The 26,427-nt window shown below is 40.8% G+C and overlaps 1 protein-coding gene across 6 annotated transcripts in view; it reads right to left on the bottom strand.

The window, feature by feature from the left end:
• Positions 1-5,998: 5,998 nt before the first annotated feature.
• LOC309380518 (transducin-like enhancer protein 4) overlaps positions 5,999-26,427 on the bottom strand; it is a 132,095-nt gene continuing 111,666 nt past the window's right edge. For 5 of the 6 annotated variants that reach the window (XR_014172956.1, XR_014172957.1, XR_014172958.1 and 2 more), the window contains 13 exons: positions 22,160-22,279; positions 21,213-21,266; positions 20,778-20,930; positions 18,582-18,714; positions 17,466-17,659; positions 17,001-17,077; positions 15,266-15,515; positions 12,065-12,312; positions 10,085-10,232; positions 9,497-9,647; positions 9,166-9,242; positions 7,954-8,401; positions 5,999-6,829 (listed from right to left, as the gene is read on the bottom strand). Coding sequence is in view for 1 of the 6 variants with exons in the window: in XM_081930545.1 (XP_081786671.1) it covers positions 8,294-8,401; positions 9,166-9,242; positions 9,497-9,647; positions 10,085-10,232; positions 12,065-12,312; positions 15,266-15,515; positions 17,001-17,077; positions 17,466-17,659; positions 18,582-18,714; positions 20,778-20,930; positions 21,213-21,266; positions 22,160-22,279 (1,713 nt within the window). In the remaining 5 variants the exon portion in view is untranslated. Of the gene's footprint in view, positions 6,830-7,950; positions 8,402-9,165; positions 9,243-9,496; positions 9,648-10,084; positions 10,233-12,064; positions 12,313-15,265; positions 15,516-17,000; positions 17,078-17,465; positions 17,660-18,581; positions 18,715-20,777; positions 20,931-21,212; positions 21,267-22,159; positions 22,280-26,427 lie in introns of those variants that run through there. The other variant, XM_081930545.1, reaches the window with a different exon arrangement.

Raw genomic sequence — 26,427 nt, 5'->3', positions numbered from 1 at the left:
TCGAAGTCCAAAACAGACCACTGCGTTCAAATCATTTTTGCCTACATGAAGGATGAGGGCATCAGGAATGGGACTACTGGATGCTAGGTTTTTTTTACAGCACTCAGGGTGTTATTATCATTTAAAGGCAGAGCAACTAACCACAAATTACAACAGCAATGTTCTTTTTGAGCTTTATTTGGCTGATGAACATATGTGCTCCTGGACACTGGTAAAGCACTATATGAAAAGGAAACAATGTTGGAATACTTCTTTTGGTTTCTGAACTCTAAAACTCTGTGGTCTTCTCACCAGGCTAGGTGGTTCACAGCTCGCTCTCTCATCTGCTCCCAGAAAACATGCAAGAGGGCCGCACTGGGCCATGGCAATGATGGTCTTCTATGTAATTTGTCTATGGCCAGATAGGACCTATACGTTGCCCCTTAACTAGCTCCCCATGGAAGAGTGGAATGGAAATTTCAGTTCCTGTTATGTATATCTAAACCTGCCTAAGTTGCAGCAATTACCGACACTAAAATGGAGCCTTCAAGTAGTTCCGTCACCATTTTGTGTCTTTTGAAGAAAATCCCCATGTTTTATTCTGTTGAAATTTTGTGCTTTTAATATATTATGAGCTGCTCTCGGAGAACTTGCCCTGAAAGGTGACATACACATGCTGAAATAAATAAAATTAATGGAATGAGGATAATTTTGGATTTAATTTACATGGGGATACCTGAAGAAAACTTCTTATGGACTCATGACATGAAATCTAAGTTGGCTGACATAATAAAGGAGAAATGTGTGAGATGGGGGTTGAATAAAAGTAAGATGCAAGCATTACAGTCCATAATAAATAGAGCTTAATTGTATGCTAAATAGGCACACCTATAATCTTTTACAGAAGCTGAATGGTAACAATTGGTCAGCTAATGGTATTTATGGGGCAGGGAACCACTTGCAAGGGACAGTCATAGATGGCACAGATATCCTGGCATTGGTGAACTAACACACACAGATACTATGATTAAAAAATCATTTATTTCAATTTGACCCAACAAGTGACATTAGATTTCTTGAATTGCAATTTAGCTGCTTCACACTGTATTTCTCATTTAAGCTGCTTTGCTCCACAGTGACAATTTTCAGGTCAGTTACACAGTGTTGCTTTGTCTCCAAAAGCTTATGCTGTTAGTCTTTAAGGACCACAAGGCTCTATGATGGTTTTTGCTGCAGAAAACCAACATTGCTACCCCTCTAAAGTGAAGTAGCCCCCGTGAGATTTTTGTTGAAGGAACAAGACTAGAATTCAGCATTGCAAGTAGGATCGGACCCAAAATACAAACAGTTTCAACGAGCAGCGCAATAGACTTTGAAACTCCCTGCCTACTGACATAAGGAAGATACCTGCACCAAACTCTTTTGATGCCTACTTGTTCAGGCAAGCCTATCCAGATGTATAGAAGATATATGCGTCATTATTATTATTTTAGGTACTGTTTAATCATAATAAATATTTTAAATAGTTGTTTTTAACTGTTTATCATCCATAATCTTAAAACTGTATATTTTTGTAAACTGCTTAGAGGTGTTGTGTGTGTTTCTTTCTTTCTACAATTGATGAACAAATAAATAATCTGGGTAGACAAAATACTGAGGCAAGAATAGGCAGCCATGAAAGGAAACTGAAGGGCCTTCAGTTCTTGAATCTCCATGTCCTGCTCCCTTAGAAGTCTTACTGGAGTGGAGAACCTGTGGCCCTCCTGGTGTTCTTGGGACTCCCATCAGCCCCACTTGCATAGCCAGTGGTCAGGGATGATGGGAGTTGTAGTCTAGCAATAGCAGAAGGCAAGGGACAGATGAGATTTGGAACAAGGAGTCAGCAACTCAGCAGACACCAATGTTCAACTCTCATAAAGTCTCTTATATTCTGAGTATCTCTGCATGCTAACATGAGAGTTTGGTCTCCACAACTTTGCATCTTCTCAGAAGCTGAGCTCAAAGAAAGCAGCAACCTTTCCTCCATTTTTCACATTTTCTTGCACTTCCAAATAACCCTTTACTTCCGCTCTAAAAGTTAGCATTGGCTGGAGTTCAAACAGAGCAAACATGGAAATATTCCCCTTCCCACCTCTTTTTTTCCCTTGTCAAGGTCTTTGGACAAAATGGGGCTGGATAAATGTCATTTTTTTATTGTAGATGACGTACATGTGTGTGTGTGTGTGTGTGTGTGTGTGTGAGAGAGAGAGAGAGAGAGAGAGAGAGAGAGAGAGAGAGAGAGAGAGAGAGAGAGCTGTCATAGTGACATAGTTAGTGGCTTCCTTTCACAAGTCAGGACTGTATAAAGTGAAAGAGGGCAAGAGATTATAGTGCTTGTTCTGACCAAATTCATCAAGTCTGTCCAACCCCATCAAATGTGAAAGCACTGGAAGGCCATTGACATGGAGCCCAAGAGCTCTTTGGCAAAAATATAGCAGCTGCCAAATACAAGCTTGCGCCCTCTATGATCTCTACTGTTAAATGCATCTGTTGCGCATAACATGAGCAATATGCATTAAGAATTATTTGCCTGCTTCTCCACTAAGTTAAAAAAAAAAATCCTTTTACCTGCCTCCACTTTCCACTTGTCCATCAGCTTGGCAAAGAGCTTTCCACTTCAGTTCCAATCACCTAAATGCAATGGCAGCCTACCCAGGAAGTCTATTTAGGATGGAGAATCATATAGTGTGGCTTGATTTTAATTATACAAAACCCTGCTCTCCACGGGAAGGGAAGCTTGATTCTGAAGGAGTCTCTCTCAGCATATTACCCATTAGTAGAATGACTCTACATACTCCTGCACTATTGTTCAATGTATTTTAGGAGTCAAAAGTGCACTACATACCTAATTTTTCAAAAGCAACCCATGATTTGGGGTGCTCAATAGAAGAGAAGCATTAAGGCAGCAGTTTTCCAAAAGTATAGGGATCCATCCTTAGAAAAACAACAACAAGGCTTTCTTTTAGTAGCTGGGTTTAGATGTTACCCACCCCCAGAGGAGCCAATGTGAGGCAATTGAGCATACTTCAGAAGATTTATTTAGAGACTGTGAAATTACATAGTTACGCAGCACTCTCGAGACGCTGCACAGTTCTCTCAATATGCTTTTAAACAACTACTGATTTTCATCAATGATATATTTTTAAGTCTTATTGCTTACTTTAATTTTCTTTTAAAAAACTTTTTTCTATTCACTGAAAAACCTTAGTTGAGCTTCATCCCCAATGCTGGAGATTCATTTACTTGACAAATTTTTAGCTTCATTTCCCCAGCTAAATACATTTGCATGAAACGCCACCACACTGCTGAGAAGGAAAAACATTTTCTAAGATTAGTGTTGCCCCACGGCATACGTTTGAAAATATAGATATATATGGTGCTGTGGTTTAAACTGCCCACCTAGCAGTTCGAAAGCATGTCAAAGTGCAAGTAGATAAATAGGTACCGCTCTGGTGGGGAAGCTAAATGGTGTTTCCGTGTGCTGCTCTGGTTCGCCAGAAGTGGCTTAGTCATGCTGGCCACATGACACAGAAAAACTGTCTGTGGAAGCGGACAAACACTGGCTCCTTCAGCCTCTAAAGCGAGATGAGCGCCGCAACCCCAGAGTTGTTCATAACTGGACCTTTACCTTTAAGCTCTACAACTCAACAAATTATATCACATGCTATGCTTTAAGTGTGTGATCGTACACCCCTTGGTTGGGTGTCCAAGTGGTCATAGGATGGATTGGATTTACAGCTGTGATGTCAAATATGGCATTAGGTGATTCAAGGGATCCTAAGAAACATGGGAAACTATCATATACTGAGTTGGACTGTCTGTTCTGACACCTTAGGACTTCTGCCTGAGTTACGAAATTCTACTTCTAAAAACACCTCATCACATTTGCTCTGCAAACCTTGATTTCTGCACTTTAAATTTTGCTTCAAGTTCTGAACACTATTCAGTTGTCTAGTAGAACAATATGAGGATATTTTAATAGTCTCTCTGACCCCACACATTTATACTTTTAAGAGAAATAAATAAATCCTGACTTGACTAACAAGATAACTCTATTGGCCACTACAAAGCATCATAGCTGTATAAGAAATGAAAAATAGAGGCAATGTTTTTGACTGAATCCCCGTGAAGTCAAGTGACCCACAGGCATTCTTCACTGCAGTCAACAGCAGTTTTATGGACACATTGTAAATGTCAGGCTACGCCTTTTTTAATAATAAAAAAGACACCATAATACTGTTTCCTTGTAACCAGGACAGAAAATCTTTTGGTAAAAGTAAAAACATTTATTGGTTTTGACATTAAAAAAAACTTGCTGTGTGGGGTAGAGATGCTGTACTCCAAATACCGGAAGAAACGTGAAGTCTCAAGGGTTATGTTCAGTAACTCTTGGTTCAAAAGCAGATGCGGCAGGTGCATTATTTAAGAGCTTGTCAAATATGATCTTCTACAGCATATTTCTTCAAGCTTCATCTCTCCCACTGATTGTGAAGGGGGCACACGGTGGAAAATGTGGGACTTAGGACTTCGCCTCTACTCTCTTTTCAGTACTACCACCCACTGGCCCAAACCATATTACATACATTACATAAATGAGCAACCCATTGGAATCTTAGTTCACATGACCTTGTCACATGACAACTAATCCACAACCTTCAAAGGTATGGCTCTGATCTGACCCTCCGCACCCTGCGATGTGTTGCAGACTTAATGTAACATAGGGAGTGCAATAAAGGTAATATACCGTGTTGTATCCTTGCAGAAGGCTATCAGTCACTGTTTGCTACTTGTGAATCAGAGACCTGGATTTAACTGGATTTTGCTTTTCAAAGCATCCCAGTTAACAGAATATAAGAAATTAAGTACAGCTCAAACAAGGACATATGTGAGCTGATACAGCAATAATCAGATCCACCATCTGAACAATGACAAAGGATATTCACAAGGGAAGGCCATGCAAAGCAGAGCGGCCTCATCGATGTTCGGAATAAAGCAGTTTGAAGGATTGCTTTATGGTCAAGGCTTTAAATTCAATGGCAGCAACAGTGCAAGATGGGACAACTATCACATAACTATCATTGAGAGCTGATTAGCACAACCCTTAAATGTGCAGTAGGCTACTTTCTGTTCGTTCTGATCACAAGTCAGCCTTGAAGAGTGCAAATGCATAGAGATGGTAAGAGTATGCTACCAAGATCATCTTGCCATTGAATGTGCCACCTTAAACAGCCCTAGAACAGTCTGACCAGTTGCAAAGTGAATTAGAGCACTCGTACAAATCACTTTGCCCCAAGCAAGCTTCAATCTAGGCTGTCAACCCAGATTTTTTTTTTTAAGTTCCCCACACATGTGATCATGTCAATTACACATAATGCCATAGAACCAAAGGAAAGAAGATTGCATTCTGCTCAATACAAAATTATATCAGAGTTCCTGAGGAGAGAAGGGGGAGGACTGTTCTTTGGATGTGGAACATTACCTGCTTCCACACCCAATCGACAAAATTACAAGAAAGAGATAGAAAGGAAGGAAGGGTGGATTTACACCACAAACTTCTATCCATTTTATACAACTGGTTTTACTGTTGTGCCTTCCCACAAATGATGACAAATGTACAGAATTGTTAATTTGGTGAGAATGCTGAGAATTTTCTAACAGACACTTCTAACTCCCTCTTACAAAACTGCAATTCCTAATTTTCCCCAGGGAATGACTACTGAACACTTTACATTTGCAGTATAGGAACTCCCTGAAAAAGGGCACATAAATGGGAGCTGAATCCTGCAATGCTCATGAAGTTGGCAAAAACTGCATTTCACATCTCTCTTCTGTTCATCAATGGGTAAACAGAAACACGTGGGTGAGAAGTTCTTTCTAACACACACACTGTTCATTGTGTAGGCTTTAAAAAGCTTTTATGCCTGTCGGTTGGGCTCATTTTTGTCACACACACAGGGAGGGAAATTAGAAAAACCACATCTTACAAGTTACTTATGTTTAATGCTTAAAAGTTTGAATGCACAAACGATAATCTACCATTATAGAAGTACTTGTGGTCAATACAATGCATTAGAACTATGTACAATGACACAGTTTAGTATCAAAATCTTTCTACACTGTAGAGTATTACGAAACTGTTAATGACATCAAACACTGAGCACTTAACACAATTATTATCTTTTTTTTGCTACCACATTTGGAACTTCAATGAACAGTCCATTTCAACTTGCAGCATCAACCCATTTCTAGTATGAAATTAAGTAAATTTCTACTTACACAATAAAGATTTATCTACACAGTTCTTTTGATTTTGATCCATAGCAGCAAAGGCACTGTACATCAGCAGATCCACAGACTTAAAAGATTTTTTTTTAAGCATTCAAAAAAAAAAAAAAAAAGAGTCACAGGTCATAGTTTAACAGCAACAACAACAACATAAAAAGATAACACAATGTTTCTGGCACAATGGCTCAGCCTGCGTCCATTTCAGGGACGTTCAACTAAGACTTGGGTAAAACTGGCGGTAAATAACGCAAGTCCTTCTCCCGAGTGAAAATCCATTCTGTTCTGCACTTCAGAATGAGTGCTCTTCTAAATCCTACCTCTGAGGTCCTCGCTTTTATAGTTTGTACACTTGTAGAATCCTTTCCCTTCTCAGTGCCATTTCCAATGAATATATCAAATATGTTTCTGTAATCTTTGTAACTGCAGAATTGCCCAAAGACTCACATCTCCCCTTTCAAAGAAATGTGGCAAAAATGTCCAGAAGGGATGAAGGTCAATTCTTGGAGACACATTATTGTACTTCTCTCTGAAACATACAAAAGAGAAGTGATATTCATCATTTTGGGCAACGCACTGTACTTGTTGCAAAAGAACAACAACATACACAGCACTGTTTACAAAACACTGTAAAATGGTAGATTAATATAGCAATTCTATTTTGGGCGTATTTTTTGGATACCCTCGTCATATGTCACTTGAACTTGCCGTTGATGATAAATCAGAGTTACTGAATGAGCCCCAAAATACAGTAGGTGCAGCAGGCAAGACCCCACTGTGTGTAGCCTCCTGAGATTAAACCAACACCCATTTGAGATCAGAAGTGGTAATAATATAACCCAGTTTTGATATAGAACTACCAATTTTTTCCCCTTTCAAATTTCCAGGCAGCATGTTTGTCCATATAAAATTTCAAGACAGCCAGAAAAACATATGCTTGATTATGTATGGATTGGCCTGGGTCTGGAGAAGCATCTAGTCTATGCTTGGTGGGGAGGCGCCTTGATCATTTTGTGTCTGGCTCTGACTTGCCTCTGGACCTGCTATGCCCCCACACAGGCGCAAGGTTTGCATAAGGCCTATGCATATAAAATCAAAGGAGCACAGCACCAACATATAGGGAAATAAGCCGGGATCATGCACCGTGCTTTGAAGTTGGCTTTCTTCCCTAATCCATAGTCAACATTGAACAGTTTATCTGGATTTGGACTGGGAGGGACAACTGCAATTTGTTAAAAACAGAAGCGAAAGTTTCCACCAGAGGTGGAGAGTGAGGGAGAACAAACAAGCCCTCAGGGCTGCAATGATAAATCCTAGTTTAGTTATAGTGCAAATTGGACCATTGTCTGTTTTAACACGTAGCGGACCTTTCAAATATCAAGGCCATCGATGGCTGTCTGGCAAGGCCAAAGGCGAGGCAAGTCAGGCGAGATCTTCTGCAGTCCCTGTTTTTCTAGATTTTCATCTGAACCAGTTTATCACCCCTTATAATAAATTATGCATTATTTGTTAAACAATAGAATTTAATAAAGCACTCATTTGAGATCAGAATTGGTGCAGATGTGTACACTAGGCAATAAATGGTAAATTCCCATTCTTTCCCAAATAGCCTCATCCCACACAAACAATACAAACATTGAGAATGCAACATACCTTTAAATCCAAGGCAGAAGCAGACTACTTTATTTAGTCAGTTCCTTGTTAAAAAGATTTTCTTTAAACAAAATAAATACATTACAGCTATGATACATAATTGAAAGAGCCAGTTCCCTGTTAGGTATGCTTATTCCATCTTCTTCCAAGTAGATAGCTGGAGATTTGGTATTACAAGTCCTTAATGGGTGCCTGATATTAAATAGCAAGTCTGGTGGGGAAAGTCCACAATTGTGATGAACAGTTTCTGTCCTCACTTTGGGAAGGAAAGAGAGAGAGAGAAGAAAAATATACAGCAAAGTGCTACAAGGAGGAGTACAGTTCTCATTCAGATTTGTCTCTAATAAATAACTTCATAGACTGTAGCCTTCTTGTCTCCAGAACCGGTAACAATGTATTTGTCATCCACAGAGATATCACAGCTAAGCACAGAAGATGACTCTTTGGACTGAAAAAAGAAAAGAGAGAGAAAGAGAGTTAACCATCCTGTGCACAAAAAATTGCAATATTAAACTCTTCCCTTCAAACAAGACTTTTTCAGAATGGTCTAGCCATTTTTGCTTCCTTCCTAACGTCATTTTGTTTCTGCATTCTTAAACTTAAGTTCAGTAAACTCTGCAGACCTGAGACATTGATCATGTTATTGTTTACATGAACTGTCATCTAGAGATTAAAACCAAGATAAGTTAAGAACCTACTTTGTTACACAGCACCCAATTAATTCCTTCAGTAGTTAATGGGGAAACAGAAACAGCTAATGTGTTGTCATCAAGTTAACCAACAGGCTAAAAATTAGCCCCAAAGCAGGCAATTTAGGAAGGAACGTGCAGAACACAGCACAAAAATTAGCCATAGACTTGAACAATGTGCAAGCTTGTCTTACATGTATTCCAGACAATCATGTTACCCAATCACTATTTTTCTGACTGGTTGTGAAAAATAGCCTTTGTGGCAAATGAAGGCATGCCGTGCCAAAATGGCAAAGAAAGGAAAACTGTGTATCTAAGGAGAACACTGAAAGAAACATTGAGAACTGCCAAGGTCTGCCCAGAAAGAAAGAATAAGGTGGGGTTATGGAAAAAGGGTGGTAAAATGTCGCTATGCAAAGGGAGGTTGCTGAATGTTTCCTGACAGAAGCTCTACAAGGTCCTATGACAAACATACCAATGGTCGCTTCGTATGTGGTTAACATCCCACCTCTATGATTTTTACCTGGAATATGCTGGCTCCATAAGGTGTTCTCCAAGCATTCAGAAGGTTGTCTTTTCCAGTGCTTACAAACCATTTGCCTGAAATCAGATTTAAAAATAATTAGAAGCAGTTTTCCAACTGATTAATCTGAACATCAACAAAATCTATTCTCTTCCCCCCTTCCCACACATTCTTTATCCCTGGTTGAAACAATGATCTGCAGCTGAATGGCTGACCAAAACAAAAGTCAACCATACATGTACAATTAAATATCTGCCATTTGATTCTCCCTTCTTGGTTTTTACGGGAAGCAGGTTTGGAAGACGGCGCGACTGTATACTGAACTGCTTACCGCAGTGAGCGAACTTCAGGGATAACACACAGCTCTCATGAAGATGAAGTTGATACTTGTCTGGTTTTGTGACATGCAGAACTTCAACATTGCTGTTCTCCATTCCTACTGCCAACCATTCTCCAGTTGGGCAATAACCCAGTGAGAAGATCTGCAATTAAAATAGTACACAGGTTGATGCTTAATGAAAGCTTTACACACCTGTCTCGGTGTCTGAATTTACTGCTGTTGGGAAGATAATTTGGTCTAACACAGTTTTTTATTTTTCAAAGAGATGCTAATGAAGTGACAGCACTAGTTCAAGAAACAGCAGCTCATATAAACAAAACTCAATTAACTGTGTAACTTACGGCACTAATCGAGACCTACATCTTAATTCTGAGATGGGCTGAAATAGTATTTTCATACAAGTTATCTTGGAATAGGACCTATAGATAGCCGATCATCTACAGGAGCCCAACACACACCAGTTAAAGGATGAAAAGCCAAAGGAAAAGATTTTTATGTGGCTGTTCTTCAAGCCTGCTTTAAGAACCTTGATTTTTAAAATATAAAAACATCACTTTTAACATGTTGTGAATTCTTCACCTGTGATGTGAAGTCATGTTGCTGTAGCTGCCTGCCTTCTCTTAGGTCCCAGGATCTCACTGTGTTGTCCAGGCCTCCTGTCCAGAGCTTAGTGCCGTCATTTGAAATATCAATACAACTGGCTCCGTCTGTGTGGCCCTGGAATTGCCTGGAAATGTCAAAATAAGGCAAAAGTGCCATCACTTTCAAAAGAAGTATGAATTGAGGCAGGAATTTCACACACACACAATTTTAAATTTTGGTGTATCCTGAAAACAAATTACACGATCCATGGTTTTGCATCAAGTTAATGCGAGAAAGCACCAGATCCACAATTTGTGCTCTTTAGTCAGTAGAGATAGATGTGATCTGCGGTATGATGGTGGTTGGTGAGGAACCCATTAAAAAAACAATGCAGTTTCAAGAAAATCCGTTTTAAAAGATCCAACATATATACATGTCAGGGAACTGCCATCAGGGCCAGAGGGAGAGAGCGGGCTCCAGAGGGATTCCGGAGAGCGTCCCGGGATGGGGAGAGGCAGCCCATCTTCTGGGGAAGAGAATCAGCGTAGCACCAGTGGAGAAGGGGGGCAGATGGGGGAATCGGCTAGGCGGTCCCATGACTCCTTGCCGGAGACCAGCGGGGAGAGTAAGGGTCCTCCGCTGCCCACACCCTCCTTGCGCAGAAGGCTTCCGCGCAGGGAGAGTAGGCAGAGACTAGGCGTCAAACAGCTTCTTTGCTGGAAGTTCAAGAAACGCCCACTGACGGATTCTGCCAGCGATTGAGACAGCCACGGGTGAGTGGCTGTCCAGACAGAAAAGGTTCACTCAGGCAACCCAGCCAGGTGTGGCGTCGGTTTACGCATAAGCAACCCCTAGAACCATTACAGTACACCTTCTCTCTCTGGCAACCCAATCACTGCATTTCCTGTACCCGCCCCCCCCCCCCCGAGTGACTTCAACACAGAAACATGATTATTAGCTGAGGACAACCCATGTTTTCCATGTATTATTACCCTTCAGATTTTGCATAGGCTTTTAGTTTTTGTTTAGCCTTCTTTTCCACTGGAGGTAACTGCAAACCAATGCATCTCAAAGAATTCCCAGCTTGGAGGTACTTAAACTCTCATCTGTATTTAATTAGGTTTACTGCCTGCCCTGCCCTCAGATCTCAGGAGCAAAATTAATTCATTTAAAAAAAATATATCAATTTTTCCACCCAAGCCCCAAAGGACTCATAATGAGCCAATGAAGAAGAAACAAAGGAAAAAAGAAAGTATAGGAATTCACATGACTGGTCCTTTCTGACAGCCACTCAAAATCAAATATACATGTTCACACAATCTAACTGCAGAGACTACAAACACCAGAGTCTTTTATTCAGCCATTAATGCATATACATAATTTTGACAGGAAGCTGTTTTAAACAGAATCAGACAATCTACCCATCTAGCTCAGTATGGTCTGACTGGAAGTAGTTTTCCAGGATTTCAAGACAGGTCTCTTCCCCAACCCTGAGCTACAGCCCTTGTTTCCACTATGTCTGCACAAAAATAACAAATTAGTAGGCCACTTGAGCCATACTGTGTATTTTAATACTAATACTCTTATTCATTCCAGCACCAATCAAAAATCTAATTCTAACCTTTGGAGTACACACACACACACACACACACACACACACACACACAGTCTGCAATGGCTGCTGCTTCACAGGTAGCAATTGCCTAGAAATGTCTCCTTTGATAGAATGGAGAAACACTGGCAGAATGGGTAGTGGAAGGCTGAAATAGGACCTAGGACTCTTCCCATCCAAATAATCCAGCATTAAAGGTAATAATTCATGATTCTGGAAGCCTAATGCGCAAACAACTATTGACCTTTCAAGTTTATGGCTGCTTCATTTGCTATAGCTCCAACCACATGACACCCCCAGGGCAAACACAGAGTATGGTGAACACATTTAGAGTTGACGTGACAATCCGGCTTAAGCTGACCTACCTGACCAGAGTCTGATTGTGCAGATCCCAGACTGCAATGTTCCCATCGCTACAGCAGGAGAAGCAGACCTTGGAATCAGGGCTGATTGCCAGAGCATAGCAGGCAGGAGCCGAGGACGTCAACTCTGCTTTTATACGCGGAGTTGGAGCTGCCAGGTCCCAAATGGATAACGTGCTGGCTTCCCCGCCAACAATCAGGGTGCGGCCGTCAGGGAGCAATCTGCAGGAGCGGATGTAGTTATCTCTGTTCTGTAGAGACAGAAGCCATCAAGAGATTACTCATGAGGAAAGGAAAACAGCATTAACACGAGAGCAGGAATCCATAAAAGTATTGTATTCCCTCTTGGTTTTAATGAGCCATTTATACTTATGACAATGATAAAGTGGATTAATGCCAGAAAATTACACGACATTAGGGAAGTACTTAAACTTGATCTACAAAATTCAGCAGTGAGAGATATTTAATCTTAATTAGTATCAAAACGCACATGCAGGCCTGCGCCCAGCCCCAAACAGTTCAGAGCTTGCGAGCCTTTTGAGTGCTTACGGAAGCCTACATTTTTTTGGGAGGAAGTTTCTGTTTCTGTTATTTTAACCCCTTGAAGGAGACCAACGTCACTCTCAGCAGACAGTGACTTATCTACCACCACTGCCAAGAAATAAGAAAAATCAAGAAACAAAGATCTGGCAAGTATTTTCAGTATTGTAATGTTTCACTACCAACTGATAGTTGGTAGTAATAGTAGCAATACAGGGGAAGAAAGTATCAGGTCAAGAATGGGGAAAAGATAACGAACCAAAAGCTAGAACAACAATGATTCTCAAAGATTTATTTATCATCATCTTCTTACATTTATGTTCTGGCTCTCTTCCACCATGGAACACAGTTGTCCTGAAGGTCTACCATCTAGCTTTAGCAAGTTGATGGCCTCATGTGCCATCAGACCACGATTTAAATCTTAACTCTGACTAGCATGGCTAAGGAAGCCATTACCCCTCAAGCCGCAGGATTCCTATCCCCAATATGGGAATAAAAACTTACAGGTTTTTGCAAAGATTGTCGAGATAATCCAGTTCACACATCATGCTTAACCAAAGTTCACCATGAATACAAAGATTGCTCCCACTTTACTTTTCCCCCTCTAGTCAGCAGGAGCAACACGCAAGGATCCCTAACTTGGGTGTTATGTCTCAACAAGGGACTGCATTATTATTATTTTGGTTCATATAAACCATGCTTGTAATTCTAGAACAAAAGTTGCTTAACACTGTGGTTTGTTTGGAGCAAAACAACCCAAGATCTCAGTTCAGATGCAAGACTGGATTGTGGTTTGTTGTTCCCACTAGTAAGAGGAAAGGAACAAATTGGAGCCTTCTGTGTGTTCATGGTAAGCTATTAACTATGGTTTATTTCAGCTTACATAAAATCAATTAAAACATACAATCAATTAAAACAAGATAGTTCCTGCCTACAGACTTGCAATCTAAAAGACAACTCAGAAGGAAAAAAAGACATGAAGAAATGGAGGGAAAGCAAACTCAAGTGTCAGTTAAGTAGTAGTTCTTATAAAGAGCTGCTGGGATGGAAACAGCTCAGGGGCCTGACAGAGCTAGCATTTCAATGTGTATGATCTTTGATCACAAAAAGGAGCTTTATAAATCGTATCATCACACACAACTACACCAATGAATGCTTGTAACTACATATGCATATGCAGATTACTGTTGTACCTTTCCCTCCTACCATCAGCTTAAAAGGTGGCTATATGATTATTCAGATGTCAGGATACTGTAGAGAGAGACCATGAGGACCTCTAGTTCAGAGAAGCATACTTCAGTAGTAGGTTGTCAACAAACCAGCTAAGTTCACCAAAATTTATGTAAAGGTCGCCTCACTGAAGTTAAGAACATAACACAAACCCGTCTGATCAGGTCAAAAACCTCTTTCTTCCAGCATCCTGTTCTCACAGCGCCCAAGCAGATGCTTATGGGAAGCGTGCAAAAAGGACATGAGCTCAAGACCGCTCTCCTTACTTGTACTCCTGAGCAGCTGAGATTCAAAGCATATGCCTTCTAGCACTCAGCCTTATCCTCCATGAATTTGTAAAACGGAAGAGAATTATCATGAAATGCTGTTAAGTCCAATTGCTCCTCATTAACGACAACTTTGGTAAAATGCTAGCCTGCCTTTAAGCCAATGAATGACAATTTTTGGACTGTTTAAATCATGGGTAGGCAAACTAAGGCCCAGGGGCCGTATCTGGCCCAATTGCCTTCTAAATCAGGCCTGCGGATGGTCAGCATGTTTTTACATGAGTAGAATGTGCCCTTTTATTTAAAATGCATCTCTGGGTTATTTGTGGGGCATAGGAATTCGTCCCCCCCAAAAAAATATTGTCCGGCCCCCCACAAGGTCTGAGGGACAGTGGACCGGCCCCCTGCTGAAAAAGTTTGCTGACCCCTGGTTTAAATTATCAGTTAATTTTTTTTAAATTGACTTTTAAAAGTCCCAATTAATCAGGCAATTTTTTTTAAAAAAATATGATTTTAATTCAAGTGTTTATAAAAGCTTCAGGTAGCAAGCATGGTCTTAAATCTGACATTTTTTCTCGTATTTATTTACATCCTGTAAGATTATTGGTGTTATTCTGTGCATCATCTAAAAAAACAAAATATGCTTCTTGCTTCACAATTATTGCTTTTACTCAGACGCAAATTCATGTTAACCTAATAAAATGATGAACTAGGTAAACTACTAACACCATGATTAACCAGTTTAACTGGATTGCAGCCACAATAAATGTCACTTTTAACAAATGCCGGTAATAATTTTAAAAATATCTAATGATTATGTTTTTCCTTGGTCAAGCACCCAAAACTGAAAAATTATCCTCTATAGAAAATGCATAGCCTAAATTTAGAGATACACAAACTATGTAGCTTGCACAGAAACCTCTATTAAAAGTTGACAGGTTCCTTTGAAATTCAATTAAATCCCAGAGTTTAAAATATGTGATTGATGAACTAAGCAGTTGGCAAAATTACTGGGTTTTAGTACTACTTAAACTACATGCAGAAACATCAAAGTGGATGACTAATTGACAGATGCCCCAACCAGCCAACAATGGTCTCTATGCCTCCATGGCCACCTCACCACTGCCAGCACCAACTCTCTAAAGACATTTTGACTGCCATTACTCACCAGGCAATCCAGCTGAGAGACAGGGCTCTTGTTCCCTGGATGACTGATATCCCAGACCTTGACACATCCTTTGCCACCAGTGTACACATGCCTTGTGGGGTTGCTGATTGTAACTGCACATACCACTTCCCCGTGGTTCAGGGTGTTAATCTGCCGAGCATGACGTGGGATTCCTGGCCCAATGAGGGCATCAGGAGGAAAAGGTACAGGCTGCATTTGGCCATCTGCACTTACATGAAATGAGTATGCCCTAGGGAAAGAAGAGAGAAAAACATGTTTCAATGAGCCACACGTGTGGTATGCACAAGAAAAACGGTTTACATAGATGCAGAACATCTCTCTTAACTTAGAAAAACGATCCAGGCTAAGGCACAATTCGTGAAACATAGCTTAACATAGTTGGGCTTAACTCATTCTAGCCCCTTGCAATATTTTTTCTTGGACACAAATACCAAGGAGTTTATATATATTTTTCTTCAGAAAGAAATGCCAAAATGGCAGACCAATAAATGCTGAGCCAACATGGCAAACAGTAGATCTCACCAGGAACAACATGTTATATGACTGCCAGTTACACCACCTGTGAATAACCTATCAACAACTTCATCTCAAAAGCTCTGCTAGGGAGAGCGCTCCACTGCTCAAAACAGCTTTGTTCTAAGATGCAACGTGTTGGAGCGCTTCTGTCATTGCTCACAACTTTATTGAAGGCTCAGCTGGAGTACATTATATGGAAATATATGGCTAATGGAAGGGATGGGGGAGGCTAGCAGATTCATGGAGGTAGTGCGCAAATGGAAAACTCACACAGGCCACTGAAAATGGATCACAAATCTTTCCTGAAGAAGAAATTCTGCTGCCTTATTTGCTGTAGCTTTATTCTAAGACATACTGGCATGTGAAGAAGCATAAGCCTTTTAAATGTTTTTCTTTCATGTAGTATTTATGCCTTAGAAAGTGCAAAAATAAACTGATTGGGTTTTTTAAAAAAAACAAAACAAAACCCAAATAAACATGTGAAAAATGGCTACTTATCGTCAAGAGCTCTGCCACTTTTTGATTTTTGCTTGCAAAAGAGGATTGTAATGCCGTAAATATATGCACAAATGAATGCCCTGGGATCACTGTGTCTATTTTCACTTCATTGAAGAGGAATGTGAGTGAAAACTCAGTATTAATTACATAATTCTTTCATGCCCAGCTCCCAGTGAACCAGGCTTGTTAGAGTAGGTCACCTTTTCTGGTCAGTTCCATCAAGGATGCATTTGTACATTACAATACTATAATTCTTCTTAGTATTTTCAATCAAACAGAACATTTTGCTGTTTCTTTCTCTGCAAAGTGCTGTTTATGGAATCCAGTAAGTCTGCAATTGATTGCAGGGCTTCTTTTGTGCACAAAGGAATTATTTTTAAAACGGAACACTGAAGCAGCAGAACACTGAAGACATGCACACTAGAGAGCCCTTTTGCAATTTGCATTTCTGTGCCAAGTTGAGCTACTGTGGTCCAGCACGTCCCATTGCAGAAGGATAACCCCTACCCCATGGCCTCTTTTATCCACAGCATCCGATACCCTTGGCGCATATTCACCTATGGGAAAAACTGCCAAATAGGCTTTTAAGATTAAAAGGAGGATTAACCACCCTCTGCCACGCATCGAATTCAGTATCACAGAGGAAGCAAAAGGAACAAAAGCTTAATAATATGATTGAGTTTGTACGTTTAACACTCACGGTTTTCCTCCTGGGATGCCTGTCAGATTGGGAGGGATGCCTGGGACTCGCATATGATGATGTGGATCAAAACCAACCTGAAGTTTTCCCACAAACAGAACAAAGAAAGTTCAAAGCATTAATGGGGAATGATAGAATTCTAGCCATTAGTTTTAAATCTCAGGGGCTCAGAAACATTTCTTTAAAAGAGTCCTCCCTAAGGTTTAGGAACATAAGAAGAATCCCTGCTGGATTAAGCAGAGGACCCTTATTCCCAAACCCTGTTTCCAGCCACGGCCAGACATCTGTCATTCCCACCAGGTGATATTCAGAGGTATACTGCCTTTAAACCTCTCCTGGTTTATTTTGCTTCTCTAGGGAGGCCTACCTCCCTTTTTGAGCCTCGGTTGAAAACAAACCCCTTCCACTCAGGAACACAATGAGCACAATGAGCATGGGATACAGACCAGGAAGAAAGAAACTCACCACTGGAGATCTCCCATATGCTGCTGCGGCGGCGGCGGCTGCTGCTGCTGCACTCATTTGAGGAGAGATGTTATGGAGACCTGCATAGGCAGCACCAGGGCTGGTCAGCTCCCCATTCATCCCAGCGTGGGGCACTATTCCAAACGGGGCAGGGTAAGGACAAGGTACTGCCATGGGCGTTCTTAGGCCTGAAGCTACAAAACATAGAAGTGGGGGGGGGGACAGGTGACACCATTGTTTTAACAGCCGCACCGGCTGCCCATCTGCTACTGAGCCTGAAAGTTCTTGTACTGCTTTCCAAAGCCCTGAAGAACTTGGGTCCAAGATACCTGAGGGACTACCTGAACCCTTGTATCCCAGCATCTTTGGCCATTCCCAGAGTTGGTGAGGCTGATGGCATCAGAGAACTGTAGAGCTGGAAGGGACCCCGAAGGTCATTTTGCCCAATGCCCTGCAATCGTTTTGCCCAATGTGGGGCTCAAACCCATTAACCTGAGATTAAGAGTCTCATGCTCCACCGACTGAGATACAATGAGGAATCAATACTATAGTGTCATTGGCCCAGTCCCATGGAACAGTGCCCATAAATTCAGTGGGAGCCTTCTGTGCCCACTATTAAACACCCGCTGAAAACCTTTCCATTGTGCCAGGCCTATGTAGGCAAATGAGAGTACACCCCACAATGGTCTATTGATGTTTGTTTATTATTTCTGCTTGCTTTTAACTTTTTTTAAATAACTTTTATAATGTCATTTCTTGGTTTTATATTGTTGTAAACTGCTGTGATATGTTTTTATGCTACAGTGTTACATAAATGTTTTTTATAAACAAACAAACAAACAAACAAATGTCATTTCTGCACAGGTGATTAATCTCAGACAGAAAACTGAAGGCAAATTTTGACTGATCACTATTAAAGGCCAAACTGTTTCATTGTCTTGACCTTTGCTGCTGTACCATGAAATGAGTTGCTTACAATCATCTAGCAAACCCAGGACAGGTGTGGAATCTGAACCCAGATCTGAGCTCAACCACTTTATGGGCGAGAGAGTGCAAAGTAGCAATGTGATCTTTAAAAAAAAGGAGGGCAGCCCCTCCTTCAAGGGGTCTACAAACCTAATGGGTCGACTCCTGGTGGCTTCCCAGGCACAGGCCTCAATCCTGGTGTAGAATTACTGCCGGGAGTTGGAGCGTCAGTCCGTGGAGTGGGGGTACTCGATTTAGACACAGGGGTGGTGGACTTCTCATTCTAATGTGGAAAGAGACAAGTAGATTATTTACATTTTCAGCAAAAGGCAATCGACAAAAGCGCAATCTAGAACGGGTTGACTTGTGTGGTTTCTCTTTCAGTTTTTATCTGCTCTTCCTGGCATCTAAGGGTGCAATCATCCAGCTACAGCTTGTGCAAAAACAACAACGAATGCAACTTGCAGAAGTTCATTTCAGTGGGATCTACATAGGCAGACTTCCCAGCAGTCTGTATTACAAAAAATCAAGTACTTGCTTGCTGTAATTAGCATTAAAAGCCAGGCTCGTTTGGATCATTAAGGTGTTTCCAGGAAAGGTAAAGGGCAGACATTAAGTGGTGTTATTTTTAGGCCCTCCTACTTATATAATCATTTATTTAGTTACAGTACATATCACTTTGGAAGCACTAAGTCATCCCCCCACAGACAGAAATATGAAGCTGAGGAACTGTAACTTCTAAGATAGGTGCCCACTGATGGGATGGGAAAAGGATTTTAACTCAGCTATTATATTTCCTGTCTCCACATTTATTAGGATGGATCAGGCAATGGTATGTTCCTTCTCTGTCCCAAAATGTGCATAACTGAATGAAGGGATTTGACATTTAATGGATCCCACTGCCAACACTCATTCAACGAAGTGTAAAAACCCCTGTTATCAAATTACAATACCATCAGGCAGTGAATACTTTAAAATAGGGGTTACCAATGGGGTGCCTGCACATTCAGGTACACCCATAGGAGCCCTCCTTGGTGCCCACGGGGTCCTGTGGGTCACCCCGATAAAAGCAGGTTTGAAAGTAGCATTATATTGTAGTCAACAGACTTGGCTGCAGTGTGTCTGGTGCCCAAGACAGTTCCTCTGCTTTGCCAATGTGCCAACGAACCCAAAAGGGATGGCGACCAAACTGCAAAACCTAGTTCAGTCTGTCTGAATTATTTATTTAAGAAATTTCTATCTTGCCTTTTGCCACATGTCTTAAAACAGCTTACAGGAAAAAAATAAAAATATGAAGTACAAAATTTACGACATTGGCTAAAACATCAGAGAGTAAAACATCAGAACAGCATTTCTACAGCACTCAGACAAAAGGAGTACGGGTGGAGGAGTCTGAATCTGGCTGTCTGAATCTACCTTTCTGCAAGGCATCAGTGACATATGAAATGTTCAATGGTTATTCAGCCCAGAACTTAATGCAATATATGGTAATGTCTCATGGAGGAGGTGAGGATGAGACATGGTGCTTGCCTAAGTCCTTCCTCCACTACCTTTGCACTGTAACAAAGGAACAGGGGTGCAAAAATGCATATACCCTGTTTCAGGTCACTAGTCACATGCCAGCTCCTTATTCTGCCTGGGATTTTGCACAACCAATTTTGCACTAAGGGCTACTACTACATTTGCCTCCAATTCTCTGCACCTTCTAGACAATAGTGTGAGAAGAGCAAGAACAGTCTTTCTGAGAAAAATGTGAGCAAGGCATGGCATTTTCTACTCTCTCTCTCTTACACACAGCACACATATGTGCATATGTATGTAAGAACACAGAAACACATTATTCTGGCTTTGCAAGCAGCCCTTTTCTGAATTATGACTTGTTATGCAAGTCAAGAAAGGCTCTTGTAAATGACAGATTACTTTTTAGATAGAAAATGATTGTAGTTGAACATAGCCCAGTAATACAAATAAAGCCAAGAAGCAAATCACGTCCAAGTAGAAAGCTGAATTTACTGTAAACTGCCATAGAAAAAAAATATTCAAAGAACCCCTGTGTGCTCTTATTTATCCACAGAATGGCAAGCTTCCTGGCATGAAAAAAATATATCACAATAAAGGCATATACCTCATTTTCAGACACTGCTAGCAGAACAAACCCTCTCTATCACCTAAAAAGAGCCTGGGTTTCAATGTGCTTTTTCTTTTTTTAAAGTAGAAATGCACTGAAGGCAGTTTTGTATCAAGATGTGCAACTGGGGCACATCTCATTATTTCCCCCTCTCTATTTAGGCACCCAGCAGTGCACACAGGGATACGAGCATGGGCATAGATTGTATAGTCACTTACAAGGCTAAGTTCTTTGGATTTGGAGGAAGGAGTGCTGCTGGAAGATGCTATTGAGGCTGGGCTAATTGGTGCATCTTTCTTGAGTAGACGGGTCTTGTCCAAGCCATTTTCCCTTGGAGAATGTGCTGGGCTTCCTCGTGGTGATGAAGGATCCTGAAAACAAACTGTAATTATAATCAGGGCATCCTATTTGCTGTAGGCTGGACGAGCGACATATGTCTCCTTTGACTATTGCCTTTGGCAGACATGGCCAAAGAAACATACTCCCAGGCCAGAGGACATGACAGTGATGATGCTTTCCCATTGGGTCTGATGAAGAGAATAAATTTATCCTTTCCTTCTCAAAACAGAAGCAGAGCAAAACAAAAACAAATTCCTAAGTATTCAAGAAGCAAGCCCAATAAATGATGGTAGCAAAAGGGATACTGCACATACCTCATTGGAAACATCAACCACTAAGTTGTCGTCACTCTTTTCACCATCACTGTCCTGCAGTGAAGAAGAAGGAGTAAGTATTCTATAGGTCTGTAACTTCATGCACAACCAATATGTATTTTATTCAAATACGAAGACTGGTAGTGCTGCACAGCCAAAACGATTATGACAACAAAAATGTAAGGGCCAACGATGAATGAATGACATGCTAGGTGGGCCATACAGAAGTGCCCATGGGTCACAGCAGAAAAAATAGTTCTTGGCCTCTTTTAGAAGGCGACTATTTACTAAAGCTATGCACATTATGTATTCTCTCATATATATATATATATATATATATATATATATATATATATATATATATATCCTGTTTTTTCACCATAGGTCTCAAAGCAGCTTACAACAAAGATAGAAAATTTAAAATATTAAACCTCCAAAATTTAAAATGCAAAGAACATAAAATCTCATTATTTTTTAATGTAGAAATCTGAGAAACATTCAGGGTGGAAAAACCTCCTGAGATAAAACAATTTTGACCAGTTGTCTGAAACTCAGTACTTAAATTAGGGGCTCACAATTAGGGGTGTTGTCAGAATTCCATAAAGGCAAGTTTGTAAAAGCACAGCCCCCCCCCCCCTACGAGGAAGTGCCTTTACGGCTCTGCTCATAGTCTACTGCCTATGACACTATCTGCCACCTCTGCAACTGCAACCCATCTCCCTTCCCAGGTTCCTGAAGGGCCCTTACAGATGATCTAGAACAGAAGCTATGGCACAGCTGCCTTCACTGGGAACACATGCCCAAGCATGCCCCAGCACGATCCTTCACTGAGGAGCTGGAGCCATCTCTGCCCTATCGCCCTTCTCGGGGTATGAGAAGGAGGCGGCAGTAGATACAGAAGCCTTGGTGCATTTGGGAATGTTCAGAATACAGACAGTTTTACTCACGTAGCGAGTTGCTATTTCTTTTTCTTCTGTTTTCTGTTTTTTGCTTTCAGAGGAGTAGTCTGTTGAGTTTCTGTGCTTCTCAGAGGCTCTGAAACTGGCTGATGGAGACACAGATGAGCTCTGAAATCAGAGAAAAGAGGAGGAAAGGTGACTGAAAGTGTTTATATCTCATCCTTGAGAAGATCACCAACAACTAATGCTCTATCTCCACAAACAGGGTCTCATATTTCCTTCCGCAACAAATAGATGCAAACGGTTCCGCTCCTGGCACAGTATCAGAGCAGCACATGAACTACTTGGAAATAATCTAGCCAGCCATGTCAAGCATCAGGCTGTGTGGAACTGATTCGCAAGCAGATCTCTGCCTGTCTTCCACTGTAAGCAGTGGGCTGGAGGGCTCACTTGCAAAACAACCCCATATCTACTTCATGAGACCGCAGGCTGCAGCAGATCTTGTGAACAGGCTCTTGTGAATGGGGAACAGTGCCAGGCGACCTTTCCAAACACCAGGTCTCTCCCAGAGGACCTAATCTTTGATGAGCACTTTACTATCCTGATGGAGGGAAGCGGAAAACAGGGGTGATCACTCTCAAGTTGGTAGGTTTGTGGGTGCACCAGTGTGCCACTTGAAAGAGCAGGCTGGGGTTAGAACTGCATGAGCAGGTCTTGTTGCTAGTACGCCTGCTGTCATTTCACACTGAAAACACGGGAGAATACGCCTTCTTTCCATCTCAATGGTGCAGGAAAGTTAGTACCTCATAATGAAAGGTAGAAGTGGAGTCCTAATAAAGGGAACACAGCCTGTAATCCAAGTGCTTGCTATGACTTCAAAGCAAGCAAGCAGCCCTCTAGTAAGAATTTTATTTTGTTAAGTCACACAAAATCCAGATCAGACAAAAAAGGGGGGCACTACTCTGAACTATTTTACTTAAAAAGAAAACTACACCTTCAATGTTAATGCTTTTAATGTGTAAGAATGCTGGGTGTTCTTTCCTATCACACTGTAATCTCAAATGATCATCTTGGTACCCTGATGCTTAACACACTTGCAGAAAGCCCCACAGAAATCACTACAACTTGCTTAACAGTTAAAAATAGACAGGATTTTATACATGTTTTATACACGTTTTACCTAAACAGCCTCAGAGAGTTATTCATTTATATGTTTACACACCAAGTGCTTGATTTTATTTCCCAGAGTCAAGAAGAATATCATGTGTGAACACACCTATTGCATATTAAAAACAGAAGGCTAATGTTGCACTGTTTTGCCCAAGGAAAACAGAAGCTGTATACAGAAGATGTGGTTCTGTTCACAAGCATCATATAGTCATTTGTGTCTTACTGCTATGCTACAGGAGCAGTTTCTTAACTGCCCGGTCCCATGCTGCACCAGCAATGTATGCAAACAGAAAATACATGGGTAGGGGCAGGGAAAGTAACCACACCAGAAAGAAACACACAAATCTGGTCTAATCTTGCAAATCAGGATCTATGCATCCCATTCTCACACTAGGTTTCTTTGCTCCACGAAAAATGCCCCTAGTTACCTTATGATGCAATACACAGGGATCTAGTTAAGGATCTAATGAAAGATTCATGGTGCGTTGGGAAGTGGGCTGGGATCAGTATAAAGAAGTTGTTAACTACCTCTCATCTCTAAGTAGCAATATTTAGGGTTCAGGGGCAATTATCTGATTGTTTTGATTGTTGTTAGCCGCCCTGAGCCCGGCTTCGGCTGGGGAGGGCGGGATACAAATAAAATTTATTATTATTATTATTATTATTATTATTATTATTATTATTATTATTATTATTATCCTTTCCCCTTTGTCCTAATACTACTAGAAACCTAGAGCTTTCCCCGCAGCTTTATGCAAATACCCTTATGCATGTCTTAAAAATACCCCTGCTCCATTTATTTTCATTCCACAAATGGAGAGAAGGCAGATTATAATTTGAATTCAATTTACTATGACTCATCTCTCTCTCTCTCTCTCTCTCTCTCTCTCTCTCTCTCTCTCTCTCTCTCTCTCTCTCTCTCTCTCTCAGTAATTGGCTGCAATAAGGAGAAAACTAATTGCTGAATGACAATTAGAATGATGGCTAAAGAGGGAGGAGTAAACCATGGTACTGATTTAAACGAAAGTATTTATTTTCATAAATTTGAAACCACATGGTTTCAATTTTTCTCAATCTAGTTAGCCTCAGTGCTACAAATACCCTTTTAATCTTTGATTCTGGTGCTTAATAACGTTATAATTTAGAGCACCCTAGAAGCATGATAAAGCAGCTAAATTATGGCTAGCTCTTTAAAGGGTGATCCACACACTGGGACAATGTATACTGCCTAGCATCTGTCTAGACATGACCTAAAAAATGGTCCATACATACGCTTGAAAATATTGTTCTATATGACCCCACTTTATCCCAATTTTAGAGTGTAACCTAAATACAGGGATTTAGAGAAAGTGAACCACTGCAAACCTACAGCATAAACTACTTTAGTAGTCACTCTGTCTCCCCAGGAAAGTGCTAGCCTTGAATGGAATTGGGAGCTGGAGATCTCTTAAGCATTGACACCGACACAAAACCAGTGGCAGGTGGCATGGTGGGACACTGTCACTCACTTGGTGTCCAGTTGGTCACGTTGCTGTTGCTTATAAGGAGGTAGAGGATGAGGCAGGAATGAGGCTGCTGTGGTGCAAACACATCTGTGAAACCAATCCAGTGCTTCATGTCAACCTCCGCACTACCTTGCCTGCATCCCGGTAAACAGAAGCAATGTGATCGACTAGAGGGTGGTGATGATCCACCACATCAATTACTGCAAAAGACTAATTCTCAGTGGGGGTAAGGGCAATTACAGTGTTATCAAACCGATTTTTTTACACACGCACATGGTTGATTCACATAAACAAGTATTATTCAATGCAGTTGGGTACAGAAGTGTAAGGAGAAACTTTAGTGTGACCAAGTGGATGAAGTAGAAAGTATTTTCACTTAATCATACCCTAAGTCTGATAATAAATACGTGCCAGTGGACAATAGAAATTTTGCCTTAGAACTATACAGAATGTTGCTTGCTTCCAATTTCAAGGAGAAAGTTTTTTTTGTTTTTTTTTTAAAGACAAGCTTGGGACAAGACCTTGAAATGTCAGTACCATTTGACATCTGGCTGTACACACGAACAGTTGTGCATATTTTTGGGTTGTGCCCTAGTTGATGTTTTTAAAAGGTGTGGCTGGTGTTGGCAAGGCAGTTCATTTGCACGCCTTTCAAAAATAATGGAGTGGGGGTCAGTGCAATGGAGCTGCCCTCCCAAACTGGAATCACTGCCCTAAACAGGATGGTAGAAGGGTGAGGCAGAGCAGTAGTGAGGTTGGGGCTGCTTGTAAAATTTAAGCATCAGAAGATGAAAATGTAAATCTAATACTCAAGGTTTCCCCCCCCCCCCATTTATGGTGGAAATGCAAGAAAGCAAAGAAACTCCCAACACAAATTAAAAGTAAATAGAAGCAAAACAAATTTATAAAAACAGATAAATCTGTATTAATATTTGGAATACTAGACCATGTTATTTAAAACCTAAGATATTTGAAATATTGTAAAATATATACCGACTAAATATGTGATTGTACTTATTATGACTTTGCATTCATGGAATCCAGAGTAGTTATTAAGAAAAAAAGATGTTTAACTTTGTTATTTGTAATTATAATTTAAGGAAAATCAAATAAAATTTGAAACTAAATATAAATATCAAATCAGGAGGATCTTTAGAACAAAATATGGACACTGGAAACTAGATCAGTCTCTACATACTGATTTAGAGCTTTTTCTCATTGATTTATTTGACATGACTAAGACCTCTTTAACACATAACCTCATAGTGCAGCTCCCCACCTCACCCCTCTGTGGATATGCTGCTATGCCTGCCTGCATCCATATAACATGGTATCTCAGCCACATGCTTTGAATATCATTCAGGTGACACACAGCCCCCAGGCCTCAGTTGGGTGGTATGCCAAGCACACTCTTGGGAGAATCATATGGATGGAAGCTTTTACACACAGCCCCCAGCTGGAATGGAAGTGGTGCAGAGGTGAAGTGGGGGGAGTGCTGGAAAAAAACAGTAGCAACCAGATGAACACACTTCAGGGAGTTTGCACCACATCCCTTAATGCAATTGTAGGGTGTCAGTCACTGCTGGAAGCAGAGGCCACCTACGGCCTGCCTAACCTAAAATTTACTGATCACAAAGGGTG

The sequence above is a fragment of the Podarcis melisellensis genome (assembly GCF_964234715.1).
Source record: "Podarcis melisellensis genome assembly, chromosome: 11".
In the NCBI taxonomy this organism is placed as follows: domain Eukaryota; kingdom Metazoa; phylum Chordata; class Lepidosauria; order Squamata; family Lacertidae; genus Podarcis; species Podarcis melisellensis.
Note: the sequence above shows the minus strand (reverse complement) of the source record. Positions and strands in the feature narration are given on the sequence as shown.